A 27534-nucleotide genomic window follows, 5' to 3' on the forward strand; every position below is an offset into this window, starting at 1 on the left:
GTTACTGGTTCTCTGGTTTTCAGTGAGGCTCCTGCGCAGCCCCTGACGACCGCGGAAATGGAACCCCAGACAGCTTTGGATTCTCAAGCGGAGTGTACTAGGCCATTGCATCCATCTTCATTAGGCCCTTCCGACACCGGAGCAGAAGGTGATCCCGGTGCAGTAGAAACACCTTCGGCTTCAGAAGGTGTCTTCAGACTGACTACACTCTCCATTAAATGTTATGCTAAGCTAAAAACTCCATTAAAACCAAAAAAGACTGTACATCAGTCTCCTGTTCAAGGCCCCATGCCTAAGAAACAGATGTTGAAGATTTGATTTCCCTAATCAGGGGTTCCCATCCCCCTCCTGATAAAAGGCCAAGACAAGAGGACTATGCTTCCTCTGACCAGGTTTCTATTTCCTCAGATTCTTCTGAGGAACAGGATTACACTTTTTCCCCTTATGAAGATTCTGATGCTGAAGACTCTATTCCCTCAGCATCTCCCCGAAGACTACTCCTTTGGGGAAACTTTACATACCACGAGGGAACATTTCCACTGGGAAGGCCAGGGCTACTCTGATTCTAAGAAAAGGCTCAGAGAGTTTCTTTTACTACCCCAGCACAGACCACTTGCTATCCCTCCAGTTTTAGATATTGTGGATGATGTTTACTTAGTCTAGTTTAAATCCAGACTCCCTACCTCCTGCTCCAGCCAAACCAGACAGATACTACAGAGTACCTGACACACACAAATTCCTTTATAAAAGCCCTCTGGCTGACCCAGAAACAATTTCCCAGGGTCCCAAAGGGACTAAAGCTTCTATGGCTAAAAATCCTGTGCCCTCTGAAAGGGATTCCAGAGCCCTAGATAGATGGGGAAAGAAGATATACACCTCAGCTACTCTGGCTATGAGAGCATTAAATTGTCAGTTTCTCATGCTGAAATATCAGCAATTCCTAATGTCTCAATTAAAACAAAAACTGAGCACACATTCTGAACAGGCTGAATTCAAGGAAATGCAGGATCTGTTGCATGCAGCTGAACAGGTGGGCAAACATACTTTACAATGTGGATTTGATTCATTGGAAGCTTCCTGTAGAGCAGCTGTTACTGGGTCTGTCATACGCAGACATGCTTGGTTAAAAGAACACACCCTACCTGATCATGTTAAAGCAACATTATTGAATGCACCTTTACAGCAGGATGTCTTATTTGGTGTCAAAGCAGAAGAGGTTTTAAAGAAAATGGAGGATAAGGCAAAGTCTATTCAGACGGTCAAGGATTTGTTACAGGTACAACCCCCTCATCTCAGCAGAAATTGGCCAACAAAAGAAACGGTCCTTTCCAGCTTCTGACAGACTACGGAGAGGCAAATACAGACACCCAAGGGGCAGAGGTCAGTCACAAGGTCCTTACAAACCTCACCAATGGGGTGCCACAACCCAGAAAGGAGGTGAAAACAGGCCCCAAGCTAGCAGAAGACAAACACAATGACTCATCCCTCCAACTACCAAGCAAATCTCTCTTGGCAGCTCTCTTGGGAGGAAAATTAGCACTTTTTGCAGACAACTGGCACATCATCACAAAAGACAAATGGGTCCTAAACATGGTCAAACAGCGATACAGATTCCACTTTCATACCTTGCCAAGGATAAAAGGAATGCCAAACCTGCCGCCAAATCAATGGGCAGAGGCACAAAAACAAGTTACAGCTCTCATGGACATGAGAGCCATTCAACAGGTACCTACACAGGAGCAAGGAGAAGGATTTTACTCAAGACTCTTTCTAGTCCCCAGAAAGGACAAAGCATGGAGACCCATTCTGGATCTTTCAATTCTGAACACCTATCTGCAAGTACCAAAATTCAAGATGCTAACCCTGCAGCAGCTTCTTCCCATGCTGGGCAAGAAGGCTTGGCTAGTAACGTTGGATCTCAAGGAGGCATACCTACATGTCCCTATCAGACAAAATTGCAGAAGATACCTCCGCTTCATTGCAGGTTCAACACATTATCAATTCTCTGCACTGCCCTTTGGCTTATCTACAGCGCCCAGGGTCTTCACAAAATGCCTGGCTCCAGTAATTACATACTGCAGACAAAAGAGGAATTCAAATATACCCATACCTGGACGACTACCTTATTCAAGCAGAAAACAAGGACATTCCTTTAAAGCATCTGGCATTTGGCAAACACCTTCTAAGTTGCCTAAAATAAATCAAAACTAGTGCCCTCACAAAACATAATATTCCTGGGAGCCAGCTTGAATACAACGGCCCAGATGGCTTATCTCACGCCAGACAGGCAACTACAGCTGACTCAATACTTCAAAATAATGGCAACAAAGATCCAACTCCCTGCAAGAAAAATTCTGCAGGCCTTGGGATTCATGGCATCTTGCATACTACTAATACCATTTGCAAAACTGCATATGAGGAAATTACAATGGTACCTGAAAAGCGTATGCACCCTGCACAGCCACAGCTTGGAAACAAGGATACCACTCATTCCCTGCCTTCAACAGGAGTTTCTATGGTGGGCACAGGCATGTCACCTCAACAAGGTTCAGCCTTTCACATTACCCACAGCCAGGCAAACTATGACAACAGATGCATCGGACTATGCCTGGGGAGCACACATGGCAGGACAGTGCATTCAGGGCAAATGGACTACAGATCAAAGGCATCTGCATATCAATCAAAAGGAAATGCTAGCAGTACAGAATGCCCTAACAGCTTTCAAGGACCTCTTACACCCAGGACAACTAATAATAAAGATGGACAATACCACAGTAATGTGGTACATCAACAAGCAAGGGGGCACATTCCTACCCCCTATGCAGGCAAGCAATGACCTTGTGGAACACAGCACTGTCTTACCAAGTTCAACTACAAGCACAATTCCTGCCAGGAAAGAAAAACACATTGGCAGAAGACCTAAGCAGAAACATCATGGATCCCCACGAGTGGAAATTGGATCCACAAATATTTGCAATAACTCAAAAATGGGGATGCCCAGACATAGATCTGTTTGCCAACCCCCAAAACTAACAACTTCAAAAATTTTGTACAAGGACATTCCACCCACAAGCTTGGAAAGTGGACGCCCTCTCATTCAGTTGGAAAACATTAACAGTGTATGCCTTTCCTCCACTGCCTCTTCTAGCAAAGGTGCTGCTGAAAGTCAGATTAGAGAGGCCACAAATGATACTCATTGCACCAGACTGGCCACGCCAGCACTGGTATCCACTTCTAAAGAACATGGCCCACGGCCCACCATGGATTTTACCACAAGTTCCTCACCTGATCACCCAGCGAGACAATCAAATTCTACACAGCCAGCTCAAGACTTTAAACCTGGCTGCATGGCAAATTACCTAAACAATCAACCAACACCTCTATCTAAAGCTGTTATGGATGTCATTCTGGAGGCCAGGAGGCCCAGCACCAGGAAAACCTATTCAGACAAATGGAAAAGATTTTGCGCCTGGAACCAGGCTAAAGGCCAAAATCCCCTTCATCCAAACATTCCTCAGATTCTACAATATTTAACTGAGATGTTGCACAAAGGACTTTCCTTTTCATCTATTAAGATCCACGCCTCAGCAATTTCAGCTCATTACAACACGGATCCTCCTTTATTTTCACATCCACTCCTAAGACAGTACCTCAGAGGGGCTAAGAACATAAGACCATCCAGGAGAGCACCAACACCTACTTGGGATCTCAACTTTGTTCTGGAAAAACGTAACTGCCGCCCTTTGAACCAGCTTTCTCAGCTGATGTAAAGTTTCTTTCATGGAAAACTGCCTTGCTGCTAGCAATAACTTCAGCTAGAAGAGTCTCAGAGCTACAGGCACTAATGGCAGTGGAGCCTTTCCTCATTTTTCATCAAGACAGAGTCTCTCTGTGAACTAACCCTTCCTTTTATGCCAAAGGTGGTATCCAGTGTGGCCCTAAACCAAATCATTCATTTGCCCACCTTTTTCCCTAATCCCCAGAACAAAGGAGAAAGACTCCTGCAGTCTTTGGACATTCACAGACAATTACGTTACTACTTGAATAAAACTAAGGCTTTCAGAAACTCTGACCAGCTCTTTGTAGCTTATGCGGCAGGGTCACAAGGAAAAGCTATCTCAAAACAGACCATTTCAAAATGGATAGGACATTGCATACGTTTCTGCTACACGCATCATGCAAAACCAGTACCTGCTAGCATTAGGCCCCACTCCACCAGGGCTACAGCTACGTCAGCAGCCTTTCTCAGGGAGGTGCCAACCAAGTATATTCTGGAAGCTGCAACTTGGAGTTCAGTGCACACCTTCACCAAACACGATCACTTACCTCTATATTCTAAGACTAGAGCTGGCTTTGCCATTGCAGTTTTGCAGGGCCTACTAGCTTCTTCTAACCCTGTTTACCTCCACCACCCATCCTTAGCTTTGGGATTCAACCCAAGTGTGATGACTGCAGCAGGGTAACACGATTAACATAGTACAGTTTTTTGTACCTACCATAAATGTAGATATTTGAGTGTTCACCCTGCTGCAGTCCAGGTTACCCTCCCTCCTTTCCCTCTGAACTAGCTGGACTTATCCATACCTTTCTATCCTATACAACCTCTGTGTTGTATTTGCTTGTGACTGAAAGTATTGTTTTATTTTTACTTGTATATTTTTATATAGCAATATGTATTACCTACCTATTGGGGGCACCTGACATCTGGGGCATGAAAAACTGAAGAAAATGGCGTCAGATGCCTCTTATATACCACTGGCGCACTGACATCAGGGAGGAAGTGACAGCAACTGACGCCGGACCAAGACTTGGACTGCGAGACAGCCTGACGGCAGGATAACCCAAGTGTGATGACTGCAGCAGGGTGAACACCCGAACATCTACATTTGTGGTAGGTACAAAACTGTACTTTTACGCCTTTCCTCCTCTGCCTCTTCTTCCCAAGGTTCTCCTAAAAGTCAGACAAGAGAAACCAAAGATGATACTAATTGCCCTGGACTGGCCCTGTCAATACTGGTACCCAGTCCTAAGGAACTTGTCTCAATACCCAGCTTGGACCTTACCTCAAAGACCTCAAATACTGTCCCAGCAAAACAATCAGATCCTGCACAATCAACTCCAGACACTGAACCTGGCACCATGGCTGATCATGTAGTTATACAAGCAACACCTCTCAGTAAAGCTGTGATGGATGTCATTTTGGAAGCCAGAAGGCCTAGTACTAGAAAATCTTATGCTGATAAATGGAAGAGATTCTGTGCTTGGAATCAAGCACAAGGAACTGATACAGCAGAACCAAATATTCCTCCGGTACTACAATACTTAACTGAGATGCTTGACAAAGGCTTATCTTTTTCATCAGTTAAAATCCATGCCTCTGCCATTTTAGTTCATTACAATACAGAGCCACCAATCTTTTCTCATACTTTAATAAAGTAGTATCTTAGAGGAGCCAAAAATTTAAGGCCTCCTAGAAGATCACCAATACCTGCATGGGACCTCAATTATGTGTTGGAAAAGCTCACCCTGCCTCCATTTGAATCAGCGGCTACCGCTGATATATAAAGTTCTTATCATGGAAAACAGCTCTGCTACTAGCAATTACTTCAGCAAGAAGTGTTTCAGAGCTACAGGCCCTCATGGCTGCCGATCCTTTTATCATATTTTACCCAGACAGGGTATCTCTGAGGGCAAATCCTACATTTATGCCTAAGGTAGTTTCCAGTGTGGCTCTTAACCAGACTATTCATCTGCCAACCTTTTATCCAAATCCACAGAACAAGGGGGAGAGAATTCTGCATTCCTTGGACGTGCACAGACAGCTAAGATTCTACTTGAGCAGGACTAAAGCTCTAAGAAAAAACTGAGCAATTACTAGTGGCATATGCTGCAGGATCAGAAGGAAAGGCTATTTCAAAGCAGACTATTTCAAAGTGGATAAGCCACTGCATTTGTTTCTGCTACTTATACCATGGTAAACCTGTGCCCAAGGGCATTAGGTCTCATTCCACCAAAGCTGCAGCTACTTTAGCAGCCTTTCTCGGAGTACCAACCAAAGACATTCTAGAGGCAGCTACTTGGAGTTCTGTTCACACCTTTACAAAGCATTATAATTTTCCTCTCTACTCTTAAGTCCAGGGCAGGCTTTGCCACGCAGTTCTGCAGGGCCTTATAGCAGCACCTAATGCTGTTTAGTTCCAGCCACCCAACCATAGCTTTGGGATTCTACCCAAATGTAATGACTGCAACAGTGAAACATGACGAACATAGTACAGTTGTGTACACTTACCATAAATGTAGATGTCCGAGTGTATTCACTGTTGCAGTCCAGGTTACCCTCCGGCCATCCCCCTTTCATTCAGTTTATCTTTCCTTCTCTGTCTTCTACAACCTATGTGGTGTATTTGCTTGTAAATGAAGGTAAAGTTTTTATTGATGCATGTATTTATATATACATATTTTTGTTACCTTTTTGGGGGCACCTGACATCTGGGGCAAGAAAAACTAAAGAAAATGGCGTCAGCTTCATGGTTTATACCCCTGATGACCTGACGTCATGGAAGAGGAGACAGCAACCAATGCAGGACCCAGGACTTTGGAATTCAGACCGTCTGAGGGCAACCTGCCAGCAGATTACCCAAATGTAATGACTGCAACAGTGAATACACTCTAACATCTACATTTATGGTAAGTGTACACAACTGTACTTTTTGTGTCATGAATAGTGAGATAGTGCTACATGGTAATGTCATTGGTGCAATAATTTAAAAAAATGAGCCTGATTTACAATCTCTCATGATCCCTGGCTTCATGCCTCTTCCACCTCCAGCACTCTGTAGAATGAGAGCCAGCCCATTTGTTCCTTAGGCAGGGTTGAGAGCCTTATGGCCTGTGTTAATACCAGAGGAAGGTGGTGAGAGCCTTGTAGGCCCATGTGTTCCTCTTCAGAGGTGAACGTCAGGTGAGGGATAGGCTGTCATTCACTTGAGGATTCTTCTCCTCCCTGTCATAGCTAGTTGGTTTGGTGGATGTCACAGCTCTTGAACTCATCTTGCATGCCTGCGAATGGCTAATGGACCTTTTCTTTAGCCTACTTTACACCAGTAGCTGCTACTGACAGTATCTCATTGCTTATGTTGAGGGTAGTGGCATGGGTCTCCCTTTGTCCTTCCCTAGAATAGGCAAACTAGCAGTGGTCACACATTTCCACCTTTCCTTCATTAGCTCTTCCAATGCATGGGCTAACAGAACCCAGATTGTCTGAGTTGCATTTGGGACTTTGTCCATTTGCTCCATGTGACTGAGATACTGTGCATCAAACTCTTGACTGTAACTAGGTCATGGCTAATAAAGGGAGCTTTGTGATACAGGTCAGCCACGTGTACAAAATAAAATGTTTGGAATGAAATGGAGCTGTTTGGCAGTTTGACTTGGACTAAGATGTTGAGCAGTTAGTGAGCTTTGTCTTGTATTCTTGGCTTCGATTCTTTTAATCTGACACAGAACCCTACCAATCCACCCAAACCTCTTGTCTATATTCTACCATTTTACTTTAAACATATCAAAATTAAACATATCAAATTTAAAGACTTGAAACTTATTGAACAAAAAAAAAACCCAAAAAAAAGTCCTCTAGGTCAGATATCCTTCACTTTTGGTTCATATATCACTGTAGGGACTCCCTTACATTTCCATTGCAATGTATATTTAATCTATGCATTACACAAAATAGTTTCAAACATTTGAAAAATGGCTGTAATAAGCCCTATCCCTAAGCAACCAAACCCCAATCAATCTTTTCAGTACAGAGTAAACTCCATAGTTTTTTATTTTTTTTATTTATCATTTGTTGACCAATGTCCTCCCTACTAGGAAGGATTCTAGAGAAAATCTACTCTTAGCTGGCTCAGTACTTCAGTACCATCAACCTTCTCTCCCGCAAGCAACTTGGCTTCTGCTGTAGTACACAAACAGCTATATGCCCCCCCCCTCTGATGAAGTCCTATGAGACATTGATAAGGGGCTATTCACTGCTGCTGTCTCTACTGACCTTAAAATCTTGTGAAGCACAACATCCTTAAACACATTGGTGAGGTAAGATATCAGCTCAGACACTCTACCATGGTTTCAAAACTATTTATCTAACTGCTACTTCATCAAAGTTCATTCCTCTTTCTCTGTGATTTAGCCTTGGAAAAGAAGTTTGACAAGGGTCTGTATTTCACCCTTATATTCTTTATGTAAACTACCCTTTGACCTACTTCACCTTCCCATATCACTGTATGCTGATGATAGTGTCCTGTTCCACTCAATTTACACCCTCACTAATCTCCAAATAGATATCCAGTCAGACTTTCTCTGTTTAATCCAGTGAATCAATGACAAAACCTCCTCCTCTGCAGAAAGTAAAAACATGATTTTTTGGGCTTAACAAAGCTCCATACCTTTTATGAATCCCTGACCCCAACAATACATCTGTAGAAAATGCAACCACATTTAAATATCTAGGTCTGTGGAATGCCCAGCCTCCAACAAATTTCTTTCTGTAACCTTAAGATACATGAAAAAAGGATAACTCCCTACCATTTTGAGTCTTGTTGCACTTGTATCAGAAAGGAGCTCCACACTCCTCCTCCTGTTATTTGAAAGGGATAGAGTCTTTGTTCCAACCCAGTTGACTTGTGTTTGATTAGCGAGTATGGTAGCTAGAGGGAGTGGGGTGAGAGTATGGGAGCGTGAACAGGGTACATCTCGCTCATCTTGGGGAGAGAGAGGTGGCTTGACACACTGCTTGGACAACATGCAGTGGGAGCTGTAGTCCAGTGTGTGGTTAGATGGATGTGCTGCTGTAACATAGCTGCATAGTTCAGGGGGGCAGTACCGTGGGGAAGGTTGTGTGCTACTTACCTGTAGACTGGCAGAACTATTGTCCCATGGAGGCTACTGTGGGGTATTGGGAGCTTCCTGGACTGGGAGGGGAGACCCTGATGTTTGCTTCAATTCGATTGTGGACCAGTGATCTGCTCTTGCCTCACAGGGTTGCAAAAAAAAAAAAATCATTACACTCCAAAACACGAATTTCACTTCAAAACATTGGAAGGGACAAAATGACTCTTAGTAAAATAGAGATGACCTTCTGTTAGGATCACAACTATTTGTACTGCTAAATAACCAAACACCCTCTTACAGTCTCAAAAGCCATAACTAAACTGCATGTACTTTACAACCCTCCAAAACTAAACTACTGCACAGATATTTGCTTTTATCCCCTCCCAAAACGGACATTTCATCCAACTGACCATGAAAGTTAGTTGGATGGACACTGGCATTTGACTAGTTAAAGGCCCATCTTCAGAAACTCACCAAATGCCAGTGCCCATCTTCTAACCACATCACTTAATTTTTTTCCTGTGTCTGCACAATCTGTACTCTAGTCTCCTTTGCAGTTCTTAACACCACTTCTCATGTACCATTCATATTTCTAACTTTCTGATGAACCTGTACATTTCTAATCCTTTTACACACTAAATGTCCTGTGACTCACCTTGTTTTGACAGTATTGTAAATGTTGTGTTACACTGCCTTGTATACTAAATTCCTTGAGTTGGTAATTCTGCATAATTGCATGTAATCTCTTTACAGCCTTGTGCTTTGCTGAAATGTAAACTTTCTTTGCCTGCCAGGGCTGTGACTGAAAAAGGTAGTTTGTGATCAGCACTGGTTAACATTTAAAATAAAGGAATAAAATGAATCTCTGCTCACAGACAGAGAGTCTAAGCAAGTTAATTTGCCTAGACACTGATCCCTGGTTGCCCCTGAAGAGCAGCCCTTGTGTCTTGTGAGCTACCCTGGGTAAATTTTGGGTGATCACACTATTAGATGGCATTTAGAAGTGTGGCTTAGGGACTATATATTCCATTGAAGTCTGACTCTTAGTAATGTTTCCATTTGTACATTTGGGTGTGTGCGTCTGTTTTTTATAGTCAGGGTGTAGGATACACAAGTTGAATATACCATGTCTCAGTGTAGTTGGCTTTCACATATCTGCATTTAAAATAAAGACTGTAGGCAGAAACTGTTCTGTTCTCCACCTCAGATTGCTGTTTCTTCCTCATAAAAATAAATATATTTTCACATGCTCCCCCATTTATGAAGTAGTAAATTCTAGAGAGACAGATGCTGATCCATGCTCTGCATTTATTTTAATACTCCAACAGGACTAATTATAGTGATAAAGTAACACATGATTTAGGTGTGGCATGGCACTGGAAAAAAAATATTTCAGACAATTGCAGTAAGTATTACTGGCTACACCCTTAGTCTGAGGAGCTTCTGCACAGTAGCCCTGGGTGTGTTTGTGCTCATGCTGTAAGTTGATGTCTTGATTACTTCTTGGTGCAGTCACCTAGAGTTCTGCTATAAACGATTTTGTTTTGGTGTCTGAAGAAACAGATGTTAGGAAATTGAGTGTAGTAGCTTGCATGGTCACTTAGTGTCCTCCTACCACACTGAAGGAAGGATTATTTTAAGCTACTGCTTATCCTAAGCACATGATTGCCTCCTTAAATGCAACGTATTGCATCTTTCTACTAGGGTATTTGTCTGTAAAACCCAGAAGTCATGATATGGTGCGTAAAAGTTGTGTGCAGTGTCTCTGAAAAACAATTGCTTATTTAAATTCCGTGCAGTAATGAGAGCTAGTACATTACTAGGAAGTATCAGATGACGCCTGCTCACATGACTGCTGTTAATGGTGGTGTGGCAGTTAGCATTGCAGCTGACAAAGTCATGAAGTGCGTTTGAGTCAAACCTTGTGATCCAAGGATCAATTTGAAACAAGTGACAAGTAGTATGCAAGTCATCCAAGTAAGCTCTTATGAGGGGAGCAGTTGCCTCTTTATTCTCACTTACTTGCAAGATGCAACGTAGCTTTAGAGAAAGAAAATAAATATATTTTTTACATGCTACTGCTGTCTGTATGATAACACTAGTGTCAGATTCCTCACTATACTAGTCAGCAGTTAATTGCTAATTGTCATCTGACTGCATTGCAAGCCTTGCTGACATCGAGCATTTTTCTAAAAGTTTGGGGGAGGGGAGAAACTGAGGGGAAGGGAGACACCTGTGGATGTGAAGTGTTAAGAATATTTCCTTCCAAGCTGGAATAGTCTGTGCCTGTGACAAGGGGTGAGCATGTTTTCATGTTCCTAATGATGAAACCTGTTTGTTAATGAAGAGCTGAAGCATAACTGCTGCTACAGGAAGACCATCTAATGCCCAAACCATGTGTAGAGGGAACGTGAAGGCCTCTTCTCACTTAAGATCCCACTCCAAAATGGGTACAGATTGCTGCAGGTTAAGTGACGTTTGGAAGCTAAGGATGTTGGAATTACTTGCACTGGATGCACATATTCATCGTACCAAAAATTCCAACTTTCATATTCAGCAGGTACCAAGGATACAGCACCCAAAAAACAGGTACTGGTAAAAACAAATCAAACCGTAATCAAACAATGTAAACTGTTTCACTGTGCTTTTATTTTGGTTGATGCTTTTTATCATGGTTTCCCTTAAAGGCTGGTGTCTGCAATCCTTTCAGCTATTACTGATTTTTCAGAAGCATCTCTGAACTTTGGCTTGAAACTTTCTTCCATGTCTCCTAAAACTGGCATTTTTGGTAGAAATGGTGGTGTTACATTTAAGGGTAAAAAAACTAGACGTGTGAACTTTAACTTCAGAAAATGTGTGCTAGTTCACGTTCTCTTATTCTGTTATCAGTACTATTAACTTGAGAAGCTATTTTAAAATGGCCTTGATTATTTTGGCCATTTTGAAGGTATGAGGTTGACAGGTATAGAGGTGTATTTGCTATTTTTTTCCAGTGTATGCTGTCTTCTGTACCCTGCAAGGTTCTTTAGATGAGGATATTTACTCTGTAAGTAGCTGGAATCTAGTTTCACAGGTTCATGATTGGCCAGAGGTGGGTCAAACTCTAGGTGTTATAATTCGGCCACTGTTAATTTTTTCCTTTCTCTTTTTTAATTTGTAATGCTACAGTTGTTCTTGTATGTAAAGTACCGGGCCGTACCACTGCTGTGCCCTTCCTATTTAAAGCTTCATTGTACTACGCTTACCCCCAAAAAAACTTTTTCTAAGAAAATGAGATTACTGTTTTGTAGCCCCCCCCCAAAAAAAAAATATTCTAAGGATACGTCTCGTTTCCATCCTGACTTTCTTGTCAGTGTGATGTACTTGAGACTTTTTAAAGTTGACCCATTTCTCTAAGATCTAAATTTGCCATGATGCTAGTGCTAATTCACTGTTATGACTCTGACTAGCAGTTTTGTGAAAATGGCGAGGCATTTTTTTATGCAGAATTGGGAGAAGAACCACAGATTCTTGTTAACAGGAAGTTAAAACAGCTGTTGCTACTATACCTTAATATGCTGTAGTTGTAAAATATAAAAAAAAAGAAAATTGTGCCACCCCTCCCTATTTCTAGCAGATTGTCAAAAAACAAGAACATTGAAATGCCCCCCCCCCCAAAAAAAAAATGGGATTGTTAGTTTCCTACTTATGTGACGTTGTTGTTTCACTTCATTTGAGTATTAAATATGGAGCAAAGTTTATTAATTTTGGAAGGTTTCTACCCAGCACACATTATCTTGATATTTCAAGCTGCCATGCATTGTTAGTTAACAGTGATCTGGAGAGTTATTTACTGTGCTGATGGGAAGGTCAGGTATAGAATATTGGTTAGCAGGGTCATTACTAATGACCTTGTGCCTTAGGGTCATCACTAACTACCTTATGCCTTTTATTTGTATTTAGCAGTGATGTAGAGAGTTATAATTTACTGTGCAAAATTTCAGAGTCATTATGGGAAACTGGGGTGTAGAATATTGGTTAGCAGAGGCAATGCTAATGCGCCCTTTACTTTCAAGTGTCACTGTGTCTAGCGTGCATAATGGTGGTCTGTGATGCTTGATGTCAGTCATGCATCAGCTGTGCTTTTTGTCTTTTGGGGTCTGTCAGGGTTATCTTCTTGCCTAAATAGCATCTTTTCCAGGGGTTCTTGCTGTTTGAGAATATAGAGTGGAAGTTAACTAGCGTGCATGGAATTTTTGTATGTGCCAGATGTGTAAATGGATCACCTGCTGAAAACAGTAACCATGTAACATGTAATTTGCCCCCTCCTTTTTTACTTCCTCATCTGCCTCAGTCCTTTGTTTTTTCCCCTCTTTATTATAACCCTTTCTTTTTTGCAGCCCCTTACTGATGCCATCTTTTATAGGTTCCTCCTCATTGTCTCCTGTCTTTCTCTCTCTGTTTTTCTATTTGAGATTTTTTGTTTGCATAATTAGAAGTTAGGCCTCCCTTGTGTTATTTAATTATATGTCACTTGGCTGTTACAGAAGGCATACCTGCATGTTATTTCTACATTGCTCTCCCTTGTCTTTTGTATGACTAGTGAAGCAGTGTAGTCGCTGAATTATGATTAGGTAAAGTCTCCCTCACTATTTATTCAGTGTCATTGTATCAAACAACCGTCACATGCACTGTGCGTTCTAGTTTTTTTGTACCATCATTTAGATTTACAAAATCTCCATTATAAAATGCATGTGCAGATGTTCTTTGTGTTTCACTGTTGCAGTCATTACATTTGGGTTATCTGCTTGCAGGTAGCCCTCAATCAGCCTGATTAACAAAGTCTTTGGTCCTGCGTCGGTTGCTGTCCATTATTCCATGACGTCAGGTCGTCAGGGGTATAAAACATGCAGCCGACCCCATTACATCAGTCTTTCTTGCCATGCAGTGCCTGTAGCAGAAGTAGTTCGCAAGTGCCAGTCGGCAGACTCCTGAAATTTTTGATGTTCGTGTTACACTGCTGCAGTCATCACTCTTGGGTTATCCTGCCGTCGGCGGTCCCGCAGTTGGCCTGAGTTCCAAAGTCTTGGTCCGGCGTCGGTTGCTGTCGCTTCTTCCCTGACGTCAGTGCGCCAAGGGTATATAAGATGCATCCGACACCATTTTCTTCAGTCTTTCTTGCCGTGCGGTGCCCGAAGCAGAAGCAGTTCGCAAGTGCCGGTCGGCCGACTCCTGAGATTTTCGAATCGAATTTCAGACCAAAGTCTTCATAAAGCTAAGTACCCTGTTGGGGAACCTTTTCTTGCCTCAGTCTGATGTCAGAAAAAGTTAGCAATTGCATTTCTTGTGGGAAGCAAATACCTCATAAGGACTTTCATTCTTATTGTATTCCTTGCCTAGGCCCAGACCACAACGTCACAGGTTGTCGGTTTTGTGCTAGGTTTAATAAACGAACTATTAAACGTCGGTTTGATTTCGCCGGCATTATTTTGGTAGAAAATGTAATTATACCATGCCGTCGGAGCAACCGACGACTGGAATGCATAAAAAACACAAAGATAAGGACAGGCAGCCGAAATCCAAACCGGATTCCGAGGCCTTTGCTAGGCCATTCACCGATTCTCCGGTTTTCAGTGAGGCGCCTACGTAGCCCCTGACGACCACTGATTTAGAACCCCAGGCGACATCCGATTCACAAGCGGAGATTACTAGGCCTCCACAACCTTTACCTTTAGGCCCTTCCGACTCCATACCTGAAGGATACTCCGGTGCAGTTGAAACGCCTTCAGTTGCTGAAGGTGTCTTCGGACCGACTACACTCACAATTAAATCCTATGCAAAACTGAAAACTCCTTTAAAAACAAAGAAGACTATACAGCAGTCTCCAGTACAAGGCACCATGCCTAGGAAATAGATGCTCAAGATGGCTGAAGACTTAATTACCCTAATCAGGGGTTCCCATCCCTCTCCTGATAAAAGGCCAAGGCAGGAGGAGGACTACGCTTCCTCTGACCAGGTTTCAATTTCCTTAGACTCTTCTGAGGAACAGGAATATTCCTTTCCCCCTTATGAAGATTCTGATGCTGAAGAGTCTATCCCTTCTGCATCTTCCCCAGAAGACTTCTCTTTTGGGGAAACCTTACATACTATGAGGGAACATTTCCACTGGGAAGGCCAGGATTACTCTGATTCTAAGAAAAGGCTCCAAGAGTTCCTTTTACTACCCCAGCACAGACCACTTGCAATTCCACCTGTGTTAGACATTGTGGATGATGTTTATTCAGAATCTAGCCTTAACCCAGATTCACTACCTCCTGCATCAGCCAAACCAGACAGATACTACAGAGTCCCTGACTCACATAAATTCTTGTATAAAAGCCCTGTTGCTGACCCAGAAACCACTTCCCAGGGTCCCAAAGGGACTCCAGAGCACTAGACAGATGGGGAAAGAAAGTATATACCTCAGCTACTCTAGCTACGAGGGCCTTAAATTGTCAGTTTCACATGCTGAAATATCAACAATATCTGATGTCTCAAAAAATGCTCGCACATACAGACCAGCCAGATTACAAGGAAATGCAAGATTTGTTGCATTCATCTGAACAAGTGGGAAAACATACTTTGCAATGTGGATTTGATTCATTGGAAGCTCCTTGTAGAGAAGCAGTGATAGGGTCTGTCATACGTAGGCATGCTTGATTAAAAGAACAAACTTTACCTGATCATGTTAAAGCAAAGTTATTGGATGCACCCTTACAGCAGGATGTTTTATTTGGTGTAAAAGCAGAAGTTTTAAAGAAAATGGAGGATAAGGCAAAATCTATGCAGACGGTCAAGGATTTTTTACAGGTTCAACCTCCTCGTTTCAGCAGAAATTGGACAACCAAAAACTGGTCCTTTCCAGCTTCTGCCAGACCACAGAGGGGCAGATACAGACACCCAAGAGGCAGAAGCCAGCCACAAGGCTCTTACCAGCCTCGACAATGGAGTGTCACAACCCAAAAAGGAGGCGAAGACAGGTCTTAAACTACCAGAAGACAAACACAATGACTTTACCCCTCAGACTACCAAGCAAAACCCTCTTGGCAGCTCCCTTGGGGGGAAAACTAGCTCTTTTTGCAGGCAATTGGCACATCATCACAAAAGACAAATGGGTCCTAAATATTGTATCTCAAGGATACAGATTCCACTTTCACACTTTACCAAGGATAAAAGGAATGCCAAACCTGCCACCAAATCAATGGGCAGTGGCTCAAAAGCAAATTTCAGCTCTCATGGACATGAGAGCCATTGAACAGGTTCTTACACAGGAGCAAGGACGAGGATTTTACTAAAGACTGTTTCTAGTTCCCCGAAAGGACAAAGCCTGGAGACCCATTCTGAACCTCTCAATTCTAAGCACATATCTGGAAGTACCCAAATTCAAGATGCTAACACTACAGCAACTTCTTCCCATGATGGGCAAGAAGGTTTGGCTAGTAACGTTGGACCTCAAGGAGGCATACCTGCATGTCCCTATCGGACAAAATTGCAGAAGATACCTCAGATTTATTGCAGGTTCAACCCCTTACCAATTCTCTGCACTGCCCTTTGGCTTATCTACTGCGCCCAGGGTCTTCACAAAATGCCTGGCACCAGTAATTGCATACTGCAGACAGAGGGATTCAAATATATCCATACCTGGACGACTGCCTTATTCAAGCAGAAAGCAAGGACATTCTATTAAAGCATCTGGCGTTTGTCAAAAACCTTCCAAGTTGCCTAGGGTACACAATAAACGAAAAGAAGTCTAAACTAGTGCCCTCACAAGACATAATATTCCTGGGTGCCAGCTTAAATACAACGGCCCAGATAGCGTACCTCACGCCAGACAAGCAAAGACAACTGACTCAATATTTCAAAATGATGGCAACAAAGACCCAACTCCCTGCAAGAAAAATTCTGCAGGCCTTGGGATTCATGGCAACTTGCATACTACTAATACCATTTGCAAAACTGCATATGAGGAAATTACAATGGTATCTGAAAAGCGTATGGTCTCAACACAGCCACAGCTTGGAAACAATTCCACTCATTCCCTGCCTTCAACAGGAGTTTCTGTGGTGGGCTCAGGCATGTCACCTCAACAAAGGTCAGCCTTTCACCTTACCCACAGCCAGGCAAACTATAACAACAGATGCATCGGATTATGCCTGGGGAGCACACATGGCAGGACAGTGTTTTCAGGGCAAATGGCCTGCAAACCAAAGGCATCTACATATCAATCAAAAAGAGATGCTAGCTGTACAAAATGCCCTAACAGCTTTCAAGGACCTCCTACACCCAGGACAACTCCTAATAAAGATGGACAACACCACAGTGATGTGGTACATAAACAAGCAAGGGGGCACGCACTTCTACCCCCTATGCAGACAAGCAATGACCTTGTGGAACACAGCGCTGACCTACCAAGTTCAACTACAAGCACAATTCCTGCCAGGAAAGAAAAACACACTATCTAAGCAGAAACATCACAGATCCTCACGAGTGGAAACTAGATGCACAAGTATTCGCAATGATAACTCAAAAATGGGGGAGCCCAGACATAGATCTGTTTGCTTCCCCCCAAAACTACCAACTATGGAAATTCTGCACAAGGACATACCACACACTAGCTTGGAAAGTGGACGCCCTCTCATTCAGTTGGAAAGCATTGACAGTGTATGCCTTTCCTCCACTGCCTCTTCTGGCAAAGGTGCTGCTGAAAGCCAGATTAGAGAGGCCACAAATGGTACTCATTGCTCCAGACTGGCCATGCCAACACTGGTATCCAATACTAAGGAACATGGCTCAAGGCCCACCATGGATTTTGCCTACAATTCCTCACCTGCTCACTCAGCAAAACAATCAGATGCTACACAGCCAGCTTAAGACTTTAAATTTGGCTGCATGGCAAATTGCCTAAATAAGCAGTCAGCACTTCTCTCTAAAGCTGTGATGGACGTCATTCTGGAGGCCAGGAGGCCCAGCACCAGGAAAGTCTATTCAGACAAATGGAAAAGATTTTGCACCTGGAACTAGGCTAAAGGCCAAAATCCCCTTGTCCCAAATATTCCTCAGATTCTTCAATATTTAACTGAGATGTTGCACAAAGGACTTTCCTTCTCATCTATTAAGATCCACGCTTCAACTATTTCAGCTCAATACAACACGGATCCTGCTATATTTTCACATCCATTACTAAGACAGTTCCTCAGAGGGGCTAAGAACATAGGACTGCCCCGGAGAGCACCAACACCAACTTGGGATCTCAACTTTGTTCTGGAAAAGCTAACACTTCCGCCCTTTGAACCAGCTTTCACTGCTGATCTACAGTTCCTATCATGGAAAACTGCCCTGCTGCTAGCAATAACTTCAGCACGAAGAGTCTCAGAACTACAGGCCCTAATGGCAGTGGAGCCTTTCATCATTTTTCATCAAGACAGAGTCTCTTTACGAACTAACCCTTCCTTTATGCCAAAGGTGTTATCCAGCGTGGCCCTAAACCAAACCATTAATTTGCCCACCTTTTATCCAAGCCCCCAGAACAAAGGGGAAAGGCTCCTACACTCTTTGGACATTCACAGGCAATTACGTTACTACTTGGATAAAACTAAGGCTTTCAGAAAATCTGACCAGCTCTTTGTATCCTATGCTGCAGGATCTCAAGGAAAAGCGATCTCAAAACAGACCATTTCAAAATGGATAGGACATTGTATCCGTTTCTGCTACACACACCATAGGAAATCTGTGCCTGGTAACATCAGGCCCCATTCCACCAGGGCTTACAGCAACATCAACAGCCTTCCTCAGAGGGGTACCAACCAAGGATATTTTGGAGGCTGCCACTTGGGAGTTCAGTGCACACCTTCACCAAGCACCATCACTTACCTCTATACTCTAAAACCAGAGCTGGCTTTGCCACTGCAGTGCTGCAGGGCCCACTAGCCTCTCCAAACCCTGTTTAGTTCCACCACCCATCCTTAGCTTTGGGATTCAACCCAAGAGTGATGACTGCAGCAGTGTAATACGAAGAACGTAGTACAGTTTTGTGCCTACCATAAATTTAATAGATGTTCGAGTGTTCACACTGCTGCAGTCCAGGTTACCCTCCCTCCATCCCCTCTGAACTAGCTGGACTTATCTATTCCTTTCTATCCTATACAACCTCTGTGGTGTATTTGCTTGTGACTGAAGGTATTGTTTTATTTTTATATGTATATTTCTATATAGCAATATGTATTGCCTACTTATTGGGGGCGCCTGACATCTGGGGCAAGAAAAACTGAAGAAAATGGCGTCTGATGCATCTTGTATGCCACTGGCACACTGACGTCAGGGAAGAAGCGACAGCAACTGCCGCCGGACCAAGACTTTGGAACTCGGGCCGACTGCGGGACCGCCTGACGGCAGGATAACCCAAGAGTGATGACTGTAGCAGTGTGAACACTCGTACATTTATGGTAGGTACAGAACTGTACTTTTTCAAGTTTCAGAACCAAAGTTTTCAACTAAAAGCGAAGTACCCCATTGGGGAAACTTTTTCTTGCTCTTAACCAATGTCAGTAAAAGTAAATTGCATTACTTGTGGAAAGCAAATATCTCAAAGATTTTCACTAAAGACACAACAACAACAACTGTATTCCTTGCCTAGGCCCATACCACGACATACCTCACTGTCTGTTTTGTGCCTTATTTAAACCACGAACTATCCGTCGTCGGTATATTTACGCTTCCAAATATTTTGGTGCTCGGTTCAGTTATCATGATATGTCTTCAGTCCGCCATCTGACTACCGACATTCTGAAAAAACACAAAGATAAAGACAGAGACAGGCCGCCTAGGTCCAAAGCTGCAGACGACACTTCTCCTAAGCCAGTCGCCAGTTCGCCGGTACTCAGTGAGGTGCTTTCACAGCCCCCGATACCCGCTACTTCTGATTCGCAGGCCTCTACTGAGACCCATTCGGAGTCCGGTGTGCCGCGAGATGCTTCAACTGTGGAACCTGCGGATGTCTCTACCTTGGATGGGTCTGGAGCCGGTGTACAGGCACCGGCTTCTGAGGGTGTATTCAGCCCTATGGACTTGCATATTAAACAGACGCCTCCTTCTCTTAGGCCTAAATCGTGAACCATGCATAAAAAAACGACGCTCAGGCCTCTATGCATAAAAAACAAATGATAAGAATGGCTGAAGATCTAATAACTCTAATCCAGGGGTAGCCAACCCCCCCCCCCTTTCTAAGAGGCCTAGGACTGAAGTGATTTATGATTCTTCTGACCAGGATTCTGTTTTTTCTGATGATCTGGATTTGCCCTTATCTACTTATGAGGATTCTGATGCAGAGGATTCCATTCCCTCTGCTTCCCTTCCACAGGATTTTTCTTTTGGGGGAAACCTTGTGTACTCTAAGGAAGCATTTCCACTGAGAAAGCCAGGATTTTTCTGATTCAAAAAAGAGGCTTAGGGATTTCTTACTCCTACCTCAGCAATAGGCCTTTAACTATTCCTCCTGTACTAGACATTGTTGATGATGCTTTTTCGGAATCTAGTTTGCCCCTGATTCCTTGCCTCCTGCTCCCAGAAAACCAGACAGATAACACATAAGTTTCTTTTTAAAAATCATATTGCGGATGCAGAGACCATTTCACAGGGGCCCAAGGGCATTAAGGCTTCTACTGCTAAAAATCCTACCCCTTCTGATAGAGACTCCAGGGCACTGGATAGATGGGTTAAGAAGGTTTACACTTTTGCAACCTTGGCAATTAAGGCTTTAAACTGCCAGTTTTAAAGTATCAGCAACATGTTATTGGATTGCTTAAACAGAAAATGTTTATTCATGACGGTGTGGAAAATAAAGAATTACAGGATTTAATGCATTCTGCTGAACAATTGGAAAACATACTTTGCAGTGTGGTTTTGATTCATTAGAGGCCTCTTGCAGGGCCGCTGTTACTGGGTCTGTATTCAGAAGGCATGCTTGGCTTAAGGAGCAATCTTTGCCTGATCATGTTAAAGCTAAATTGTTGGATGCTCCCTTAAATCAGGACTGCCTGTTTGGCAACAAGGCTGAGAAAGTGCTTAAAAATATGGAAGATAAAGTTAAATCTATGCAAACTGTTAAATATTTCTTACAAGTTCACCCTCCTAGATTTAGTAGGCATTGGCCTTCTAAGAATTGGTCCTTTCCAGCCCCTTCCAGGTCTTCTCAAGCCAAACCCAGACACAGCAAAACCCCCAGGTTTCAGTCCCAGGGGACACACAGGACTAAGCAGTGGGGGGCCTCCACTTCCAAATCTGGGAGTAATAAGACTCCCTCCTATGGTAAACTGTCTCAATGACTTTCTTTTAAAATTTCCAAGCACTTAACTGGCTGCCCCTTTGGGGGGAAAGATTGCTCTTCATGCAAAGAATTGGGAACTCATTACCCAGGACAAATGGGTTTTAAATATAGTGTCCCAGGGATACAGATTTCACTTCCACATGTTGCCAACACCAAGCAGGTGGGCGGACCTACCCCCAAGTCAGTGGGCAGAGGCCCAAAAACAAGTTCTTTCTCTCTCAAGCATGGGGGCTATTCAACTGGTACCAGAAGAGGAAAAGAGACAATGTTTCTGAGACTTTTCCTGTTACCCAGAAAATAAAATTCATGGCTTCCTGTCCTAGACCGGTCTACTCTAAACGCACCTTTTTGGAGATTCCAAAATTCCAGATGCTGACTCTTCCACAATTACTTCCTATGCTAGGCAAAGATGCCTGGTTGGCAACACTAGATTTAAAAGAAGCATACCTGCACATCCCCAATCAGGGAATCTTGCAGAAGATACCTATGCTTCAATGCAGGCTATGCGCACTGTCAGTTCTCTGCACTGCCCTTTGGCTTATCTACTGTGTCCAGGGTATTCACAAAGTGCCTAGCTCCATTTATTGCATTTTGCAGGCAAGGAAATATTAAAATATACCCATACCTGGACGATTGTCTAATTCAGGCAGAAAGCCAGGACATACTTTTGAATCATCTGGCCTTTGTACGAAGGATTCTAACTTGTCTGGGGTACACCATAAACACAAAGAAATCACGCCTGGTACCCTGTCAACAAATTATATTCCTGGGAGCAAGCTTGAATACAACTTCCCAGATGGCTTATCTCATGCCAGAGAAACAAATTCATTTGACAACCTACTTCAAACAAGTGGCCACAAAGACCCTGCTGTTTGCAAGACAAATACTGAAAGCCTTGGGGTTCATGGACTCCTGCATTCTTCTAATTCCATATGCAAGACTGCATATGAGGAAACTACAGTGGTATCTAAAACGCCTATGGTGTCAACATTCTCAGGATCTAGAAGCAATGATTCTTATATTACCTTGCCTACGCCTAGAGTTCCTTTGGAGGGCAGAGGCCTGCCACCAAAACAAGGGACTACCTTTCACACCACCCCCTACCGCCCAAATCCTAACAGACGCATCAGACTATGCTTGGGGGGCTCACCTGGCAGGGAAGTGCATTCAGGGCAAATGGAACCCAAGTCAAATGCACCTGCAATCAAAAAGAAATGTTAGCTGTACAGAATGCTCTGACAGCCTTCAAGGACCACATTCTTCCAGGACAACTAATGATAAAGACGGACAACACCACTGTTATGTGGTACATAAACGAGCAGGGGGGTACACATTCTTACCCCCTCTGCAATCCAGCCATTGCATTGTGGAACACAGCCTTGAGCTACCAAGTGCACCTACAAGGTCAGTTCCTGCCAGGAAAATTAAATACACTGGCAGATGGACTAAGGAGAAACCTCATGGACTCACGCGAGTGGAAACTGGAACCAAGGATTTTCAGCATGTTGACAAGCAAGTGGGGGAGCCCTCTCCCTAGAACTACCAATTGGACAAATTTTGCACAAGGACTCCCCACAAACCAGCCTGGAACGTGGCTGCTCTGTCCTTCAGCTGGAAAAACCTATCAGTCTATACCCCCCCCCCCCCTGCCTCTGCTCTCCAAAGTACTACTAAAAATCAAACAGGACAAACCAAGGATGATTTTGATTGCTCCAGACTGGCCACACCAACACTGGTACCCCCTCCTGTGCAGTGTGTCACGGTTATCCCCATGGCACCTGCCTCAGACTCCTTCCCTGTTGTCTCAGCAGGAGAACCAGATTCTGCACCCTCAGCTTCTAAGACTGAACCTTGCAGCCTGGCTAATTACATAATCTCTCCTTTACCATACCTCAGTAAACCTGTGATGGATATCATTTTAGAGGCAAGGAGGCCTAGTACTAGAAAATCTTATGCTGGAAAATGGAAAAGATTCTGTGCCTGGATACAATCTCAAGAGATGAGCACAGCAGCGTCCAATTTACCTCAGATTTTACAATACTTAACTGAGATGCTTCAGACGGGCCTGTCTTTTTCCTCCATTAAAATCCACGCCTCAGCCATTTCAGCTCATTATAACACAGAACCTCCTTTCTTCTCTCATCCACTGCTCAGGCAGTTCCTCAGAGGGGCCAAAAATTTGAGACCACCCAGGAGAGCTCCAACCTCAGCCTGGGACCTTAACTTTGGTTTGGAGAAACTCACTCTACCTCCTTTCGAGCTAGCTGCTACTGCAGACTTAAAGTTTCTTTTTTGGAAAACTGCTTTCCTTTTAGCAATCACTTCAGCTAGAAGGGTATTTGAATTACAGGCCCTTATGGCAGTGGAGCCTTTCATCATCTTTCATGCGGACAGGGTGTCCCTCAGAACCAATCTATCCTTCATGCCCAAGGTGGTATCCAGTGTGGCTCTCAATCAGTCCATTCATTTGCCAACCTTCTTTCCCAATCCACAGAATAAAGGGGAACGGATACTGCATTCTTTACATGTGCACAGACAACTTAGATTCTACTTGGACAGGACTAAACCTCAAAGGAAATCTGAACAACTGCTGGTGGCATTTGCTGCAGGGGCAGAGGGGAAGGCTATTTAAAAGCAAACCATTTCTAAATGGATAAGCGATTGCTTAATTTCTGCTAATAGCACCATGGCAAACCTATCCCCCAGGGGATCAGACCTCACTCCACCAGGGCTGAGTCTACCTCTACAGCCTTTCTCAGAGGCGTCCCTACCAGGGACATCCTAGAAGCTGCTACCTGGAGTTCTGTACATACTTTCACCAAGCATTATCATTTGCCAGTTTTCTCTAAATCCAGAGCTGGCTTTGCCACTGCAGTCCTGCAGGGCCTTATAGCTGGCCCCTAATGCTATCTAAATTCCTCCTCCCAACCATAGCTTTGGGAATCTACCCAAATGTAATGACTGCAACAGTGAAACACGAACATAGTACAGTTGTGTACACTTACCATAAATGTAGATGTTCAAGTCTATTCACTGTTGCAGTCCTGGTTATCCTCCCTCCACTCCCCTAACTTCTTTTGGCTATACCTCTACTTTCCTTTACTATGCTTAAAAGCCTTTTTGGTGTATTTGATTTTTTGTTGGAGGTATATCTTTGTACTTTTATATTTAGTTGCTTTCCATTAGGGGACACCTTACATCTGGGGCAAGAAAAACTGATGTAATGGTGTCTGCTGCATGTTTTATACCCCTGATGACCTGAAATCATGGAAGAAGTGACAGCAGCTGATGCAGGACCCAAGACTTCGTTAATCAGGCCGAGTGAGGGCTACCTGCAAAAAGATAACCCAAATGTAATGACTGCAACAGTGAATACACTCTAACATCTACATTTATGGTAAGTGTACACAACTGTACTTTGTCTCTTGAGTGATACTTGAATACACAGTGAATGTTTGCCCCCTTGTCTTTAGCTGAAAAGACCACATGAACTAAAGCACTGCTGGTTATTCCCTGCTAGTGTTTCCCACCCACTCTCCCATTTGTTGATTATGTGCTTTTTAAATCTTTCAATTTTAAGTTGCTCACTCCTATTGTAAATTGAGCTTAATAAGCTCCTCCCTTTCTACACTGCTGTTGATATATTGAACTGTATTTGCCCTTCATTGTGCTTGTATTGAAAAAAAATGCATTTTGCCTCTCATTATCTGTTCTACTGATTTACTTGACCTGAATTCATTAGCTAGCTAGCTATTGAATATAGTAGTGTATTTGTACTCTCCAGGAAGCACTTGTTACACAAAGAAGTCTGTGGATTTTCCATCTAGTGCACTGGGAGGTAGTCTGGTCTGTTTAGGTTGGGGAAACACTTGAGATTCCTGAAATGTAGTTTTATTGGCTGGAGGGTTTATTAATCAGCTTATCTTGTTTTTAATGCCTTTATAAATTCTGTACAGCTGAATGGTGCTTGGCTTATTTATACAAAGCAAAATATTTTTGTTGAATAATCACACTTTTATAAGTTGTTTAAAGTACACTGCTCTATTCATATCTTTAAGTTTGTTTATGGTAGCATTTCATTCTGGGCACTCATTTACTATGTTTTTATATTAGGAGTACTGGGATTATTCATCTAGTGACAGTAGGTTTTTACCTGGGTTGTTTGGGAAATGCACAGAAGGGCTCTAAGTATTTGTTTGCACTTCTCTTGTATACTGTGCCTGTACTTCGCCGGTTTAAAAAAATACTGTCTTCTGCTGCTTTAAGTAGTTAATTGCACTGTATTACATTGCATCTGTTAGTTGTAGGTAGTTTGATGTGGTCTTGTTACACTTAGGCTTCAAACCAGCTATTCTACATTAAGAATGTGTTTTTCTGCACCTTGTGGCAGAGGTGTGCTTATCTAACTTGTCTGAGTTGCTGGTGAAAGGCTTATTGTGTGCTTTTCTGATTTGGTAGGTAGCTCAAAACTTGTTTCTCATTGCTCGTATTTAAGCCTCACATTTTCAATGTGCTGCTCTTCGCTCAGCGGGGGTTAGCAGTGCCCTGTATAGTCGCATAAGCTTAGAAGCTGTTTTTCTCTAAATAGCTGTCAGTGAAACCCTTCCAAGTTTTTCTGCTGCTCTAGGAGCAACTTGGTTGTGCACTGAACAGCATTGCCTTACATCTGTGCAGTTACTGAGACATGGCTCAAAGGCGTGGAAAGTACCCTGGCCATGCAGGGCAACAGTGGCTTCCATACATTCAGGCCACAAACTGAGTATGAAAAAAACAGAAGAGGGGGTGTATCCATCTTCATTAAGGATGAGTACACCTTGAGACTGGTCAAACGGGATGACTATCTTGAGCTTCTCCATAATAGCCAATTAACTATAGGCAAAGCCCCCTCTACCACATCATAGCTAGCTATAGGTCTCACAACTTGAAACAGGAAAAGCATATGTCATACCTGGACTCAATGGAGTCGCTTGCCATACAGCAGCCCAACAGGTTACTCACGGATGATTTTAATTATCCTACCATTGACTGGGAAACGTGCACAACCACAAACAAGCTGGCTCAGAGGTTATTGGACTTTGTCAATGCAAATACTCTGGCAGAGCTAGTCAGCACACCTACAAGAATGTCCTGGGACAGCATTGCAGCCTTGTAAGATTGGACCATAAGTCAGTGGTGGTTGATGTAATTATAAGACCAAATACCCCATTAAGCTAAAAATGCTTAAGAATTTTTCAAAGACAAAGTACCCCCTACTAAGTGATGGTATAAGAAGTTTCAAAGCCCCCTTGAATGCAGATAACACTGACTCCAATATAGAAGTGCACACCAATACCTTGTATAACCACTAAAGCAGTTGTATAGAATCAGCTGTACCTGACTGGATTAAAACCAGGTCTTGCCAAAAAAAAAACAGCCAGCCTGGTGGACCCCAGTATAAACAGACTATACAACAAGAGAAATAAACTAATGTCCAAGAACAAGAGGGAACTGGCTCAACAGAGGAAGAAATCCCTCTCTAGCTTAAACAAACAAATTAGAGATTTTGAGTCCTCTAAAGCTAATTATGAAGCAAAAATAGCTTCCCTAGCCAAGGATAATCACAAGGCATTCTTTAACTACATCTGAAATCTAAAAGGAAATACTCAGCTGTGTGCTGAATTGGTTGTGGATGGCACCACTCATACTCGGCTGGAGGCAATAGCCAACCTGCTAGCTGATTTGGAGTAAACTTCAAGACCCCACCCCTACCCCATTCCCTATAGTCATCCACTAAAGTATACCTGCCACCATTCCTCAGCCTATCATCTCAAGAAACGGGTCACCATAATCAGTGGGACCAGACAACATGCCAGGTTGCATTTTAAGCAACTTAAAGCATGACCTAGCAGACCCACTTGGACTTCTGTTTAGCCACAGCCTGCAAACCGGCTATATTCTGCCAGAGTGGAAGACAGCAACAGTAATCCCTCTGTACAAAGGGGGACCATCAATCGATCCTGGGAATTATAGGCCCATAAGCTTGACTAGCCTCATCTGCAAGACCATGGAAAGTGTCATTATGGACCTTAAGAAGGACATAGGTAATCTCCCAACTCAGTTCGGATTCATTAAAGGTAGGTCATGCCTGTTAAATATATAGTTGACTTCTTTAAGAAAGTCACCATGGCCCTGGATGAGGGAAAGACTGTGCATACTGCCTCTCTTGACATAGCCAAGGCATATGACATGATCCTCCAATCGGGGGTTGTAGAGAAGCTTTCCTATTTGCAAATTAAATGGGTAGCCAGCTGGCTGACAGACAAGAC

The 27534-nt window shown here is 43.2% G+C and overlaps 1 protein-coding gene across 3 annotated transcripts in view; it reads left to right on the forward strand.

Annotated features, from left to right (window-relative positions):
* FNIP2 (folliculin interacting protein 2) overlaps window positions 1-27534 on the forward strand; it is a 1139819-nt gene that overhangs the window by 268817 nt on the left and 843468 nt on the right. For 2 of the 3 annotated variants that reach the window (XM_044062052.1, XM_044062053.1), the window contains exon 1: window positions 10983-11478. The exons of the other annotated variant lie outside the window; for it this stretch is intronic. In XM_044062052.1, the coding sequence (XP_043917987.1) occupies window positions 11285-11478 (194 nt within the window). In that variant the 5' untranslated portion in view covers window positions 10983-11284. Of the gene's footprint in view, window positions 1-10982; window positions 11479-27534 lie in introns of those variants that run through there. 3 annotated transcript variants of the gene reach the window in all.

Source organism: Protopterus annectens, chromosome 2.part1 (genome assembly GCF_019279795.1).
Source record: "Protopterus annectens isolate FY-2018-M chromosome 2.part1, PAN1.0, whole genome shotgun sequence".
NCBI classification, from domain to species: Eukaryota; Metazoa; Chordata; order Ceratodontiformes; family Protopteridae; genus Protopterus; species Protopterus annectens.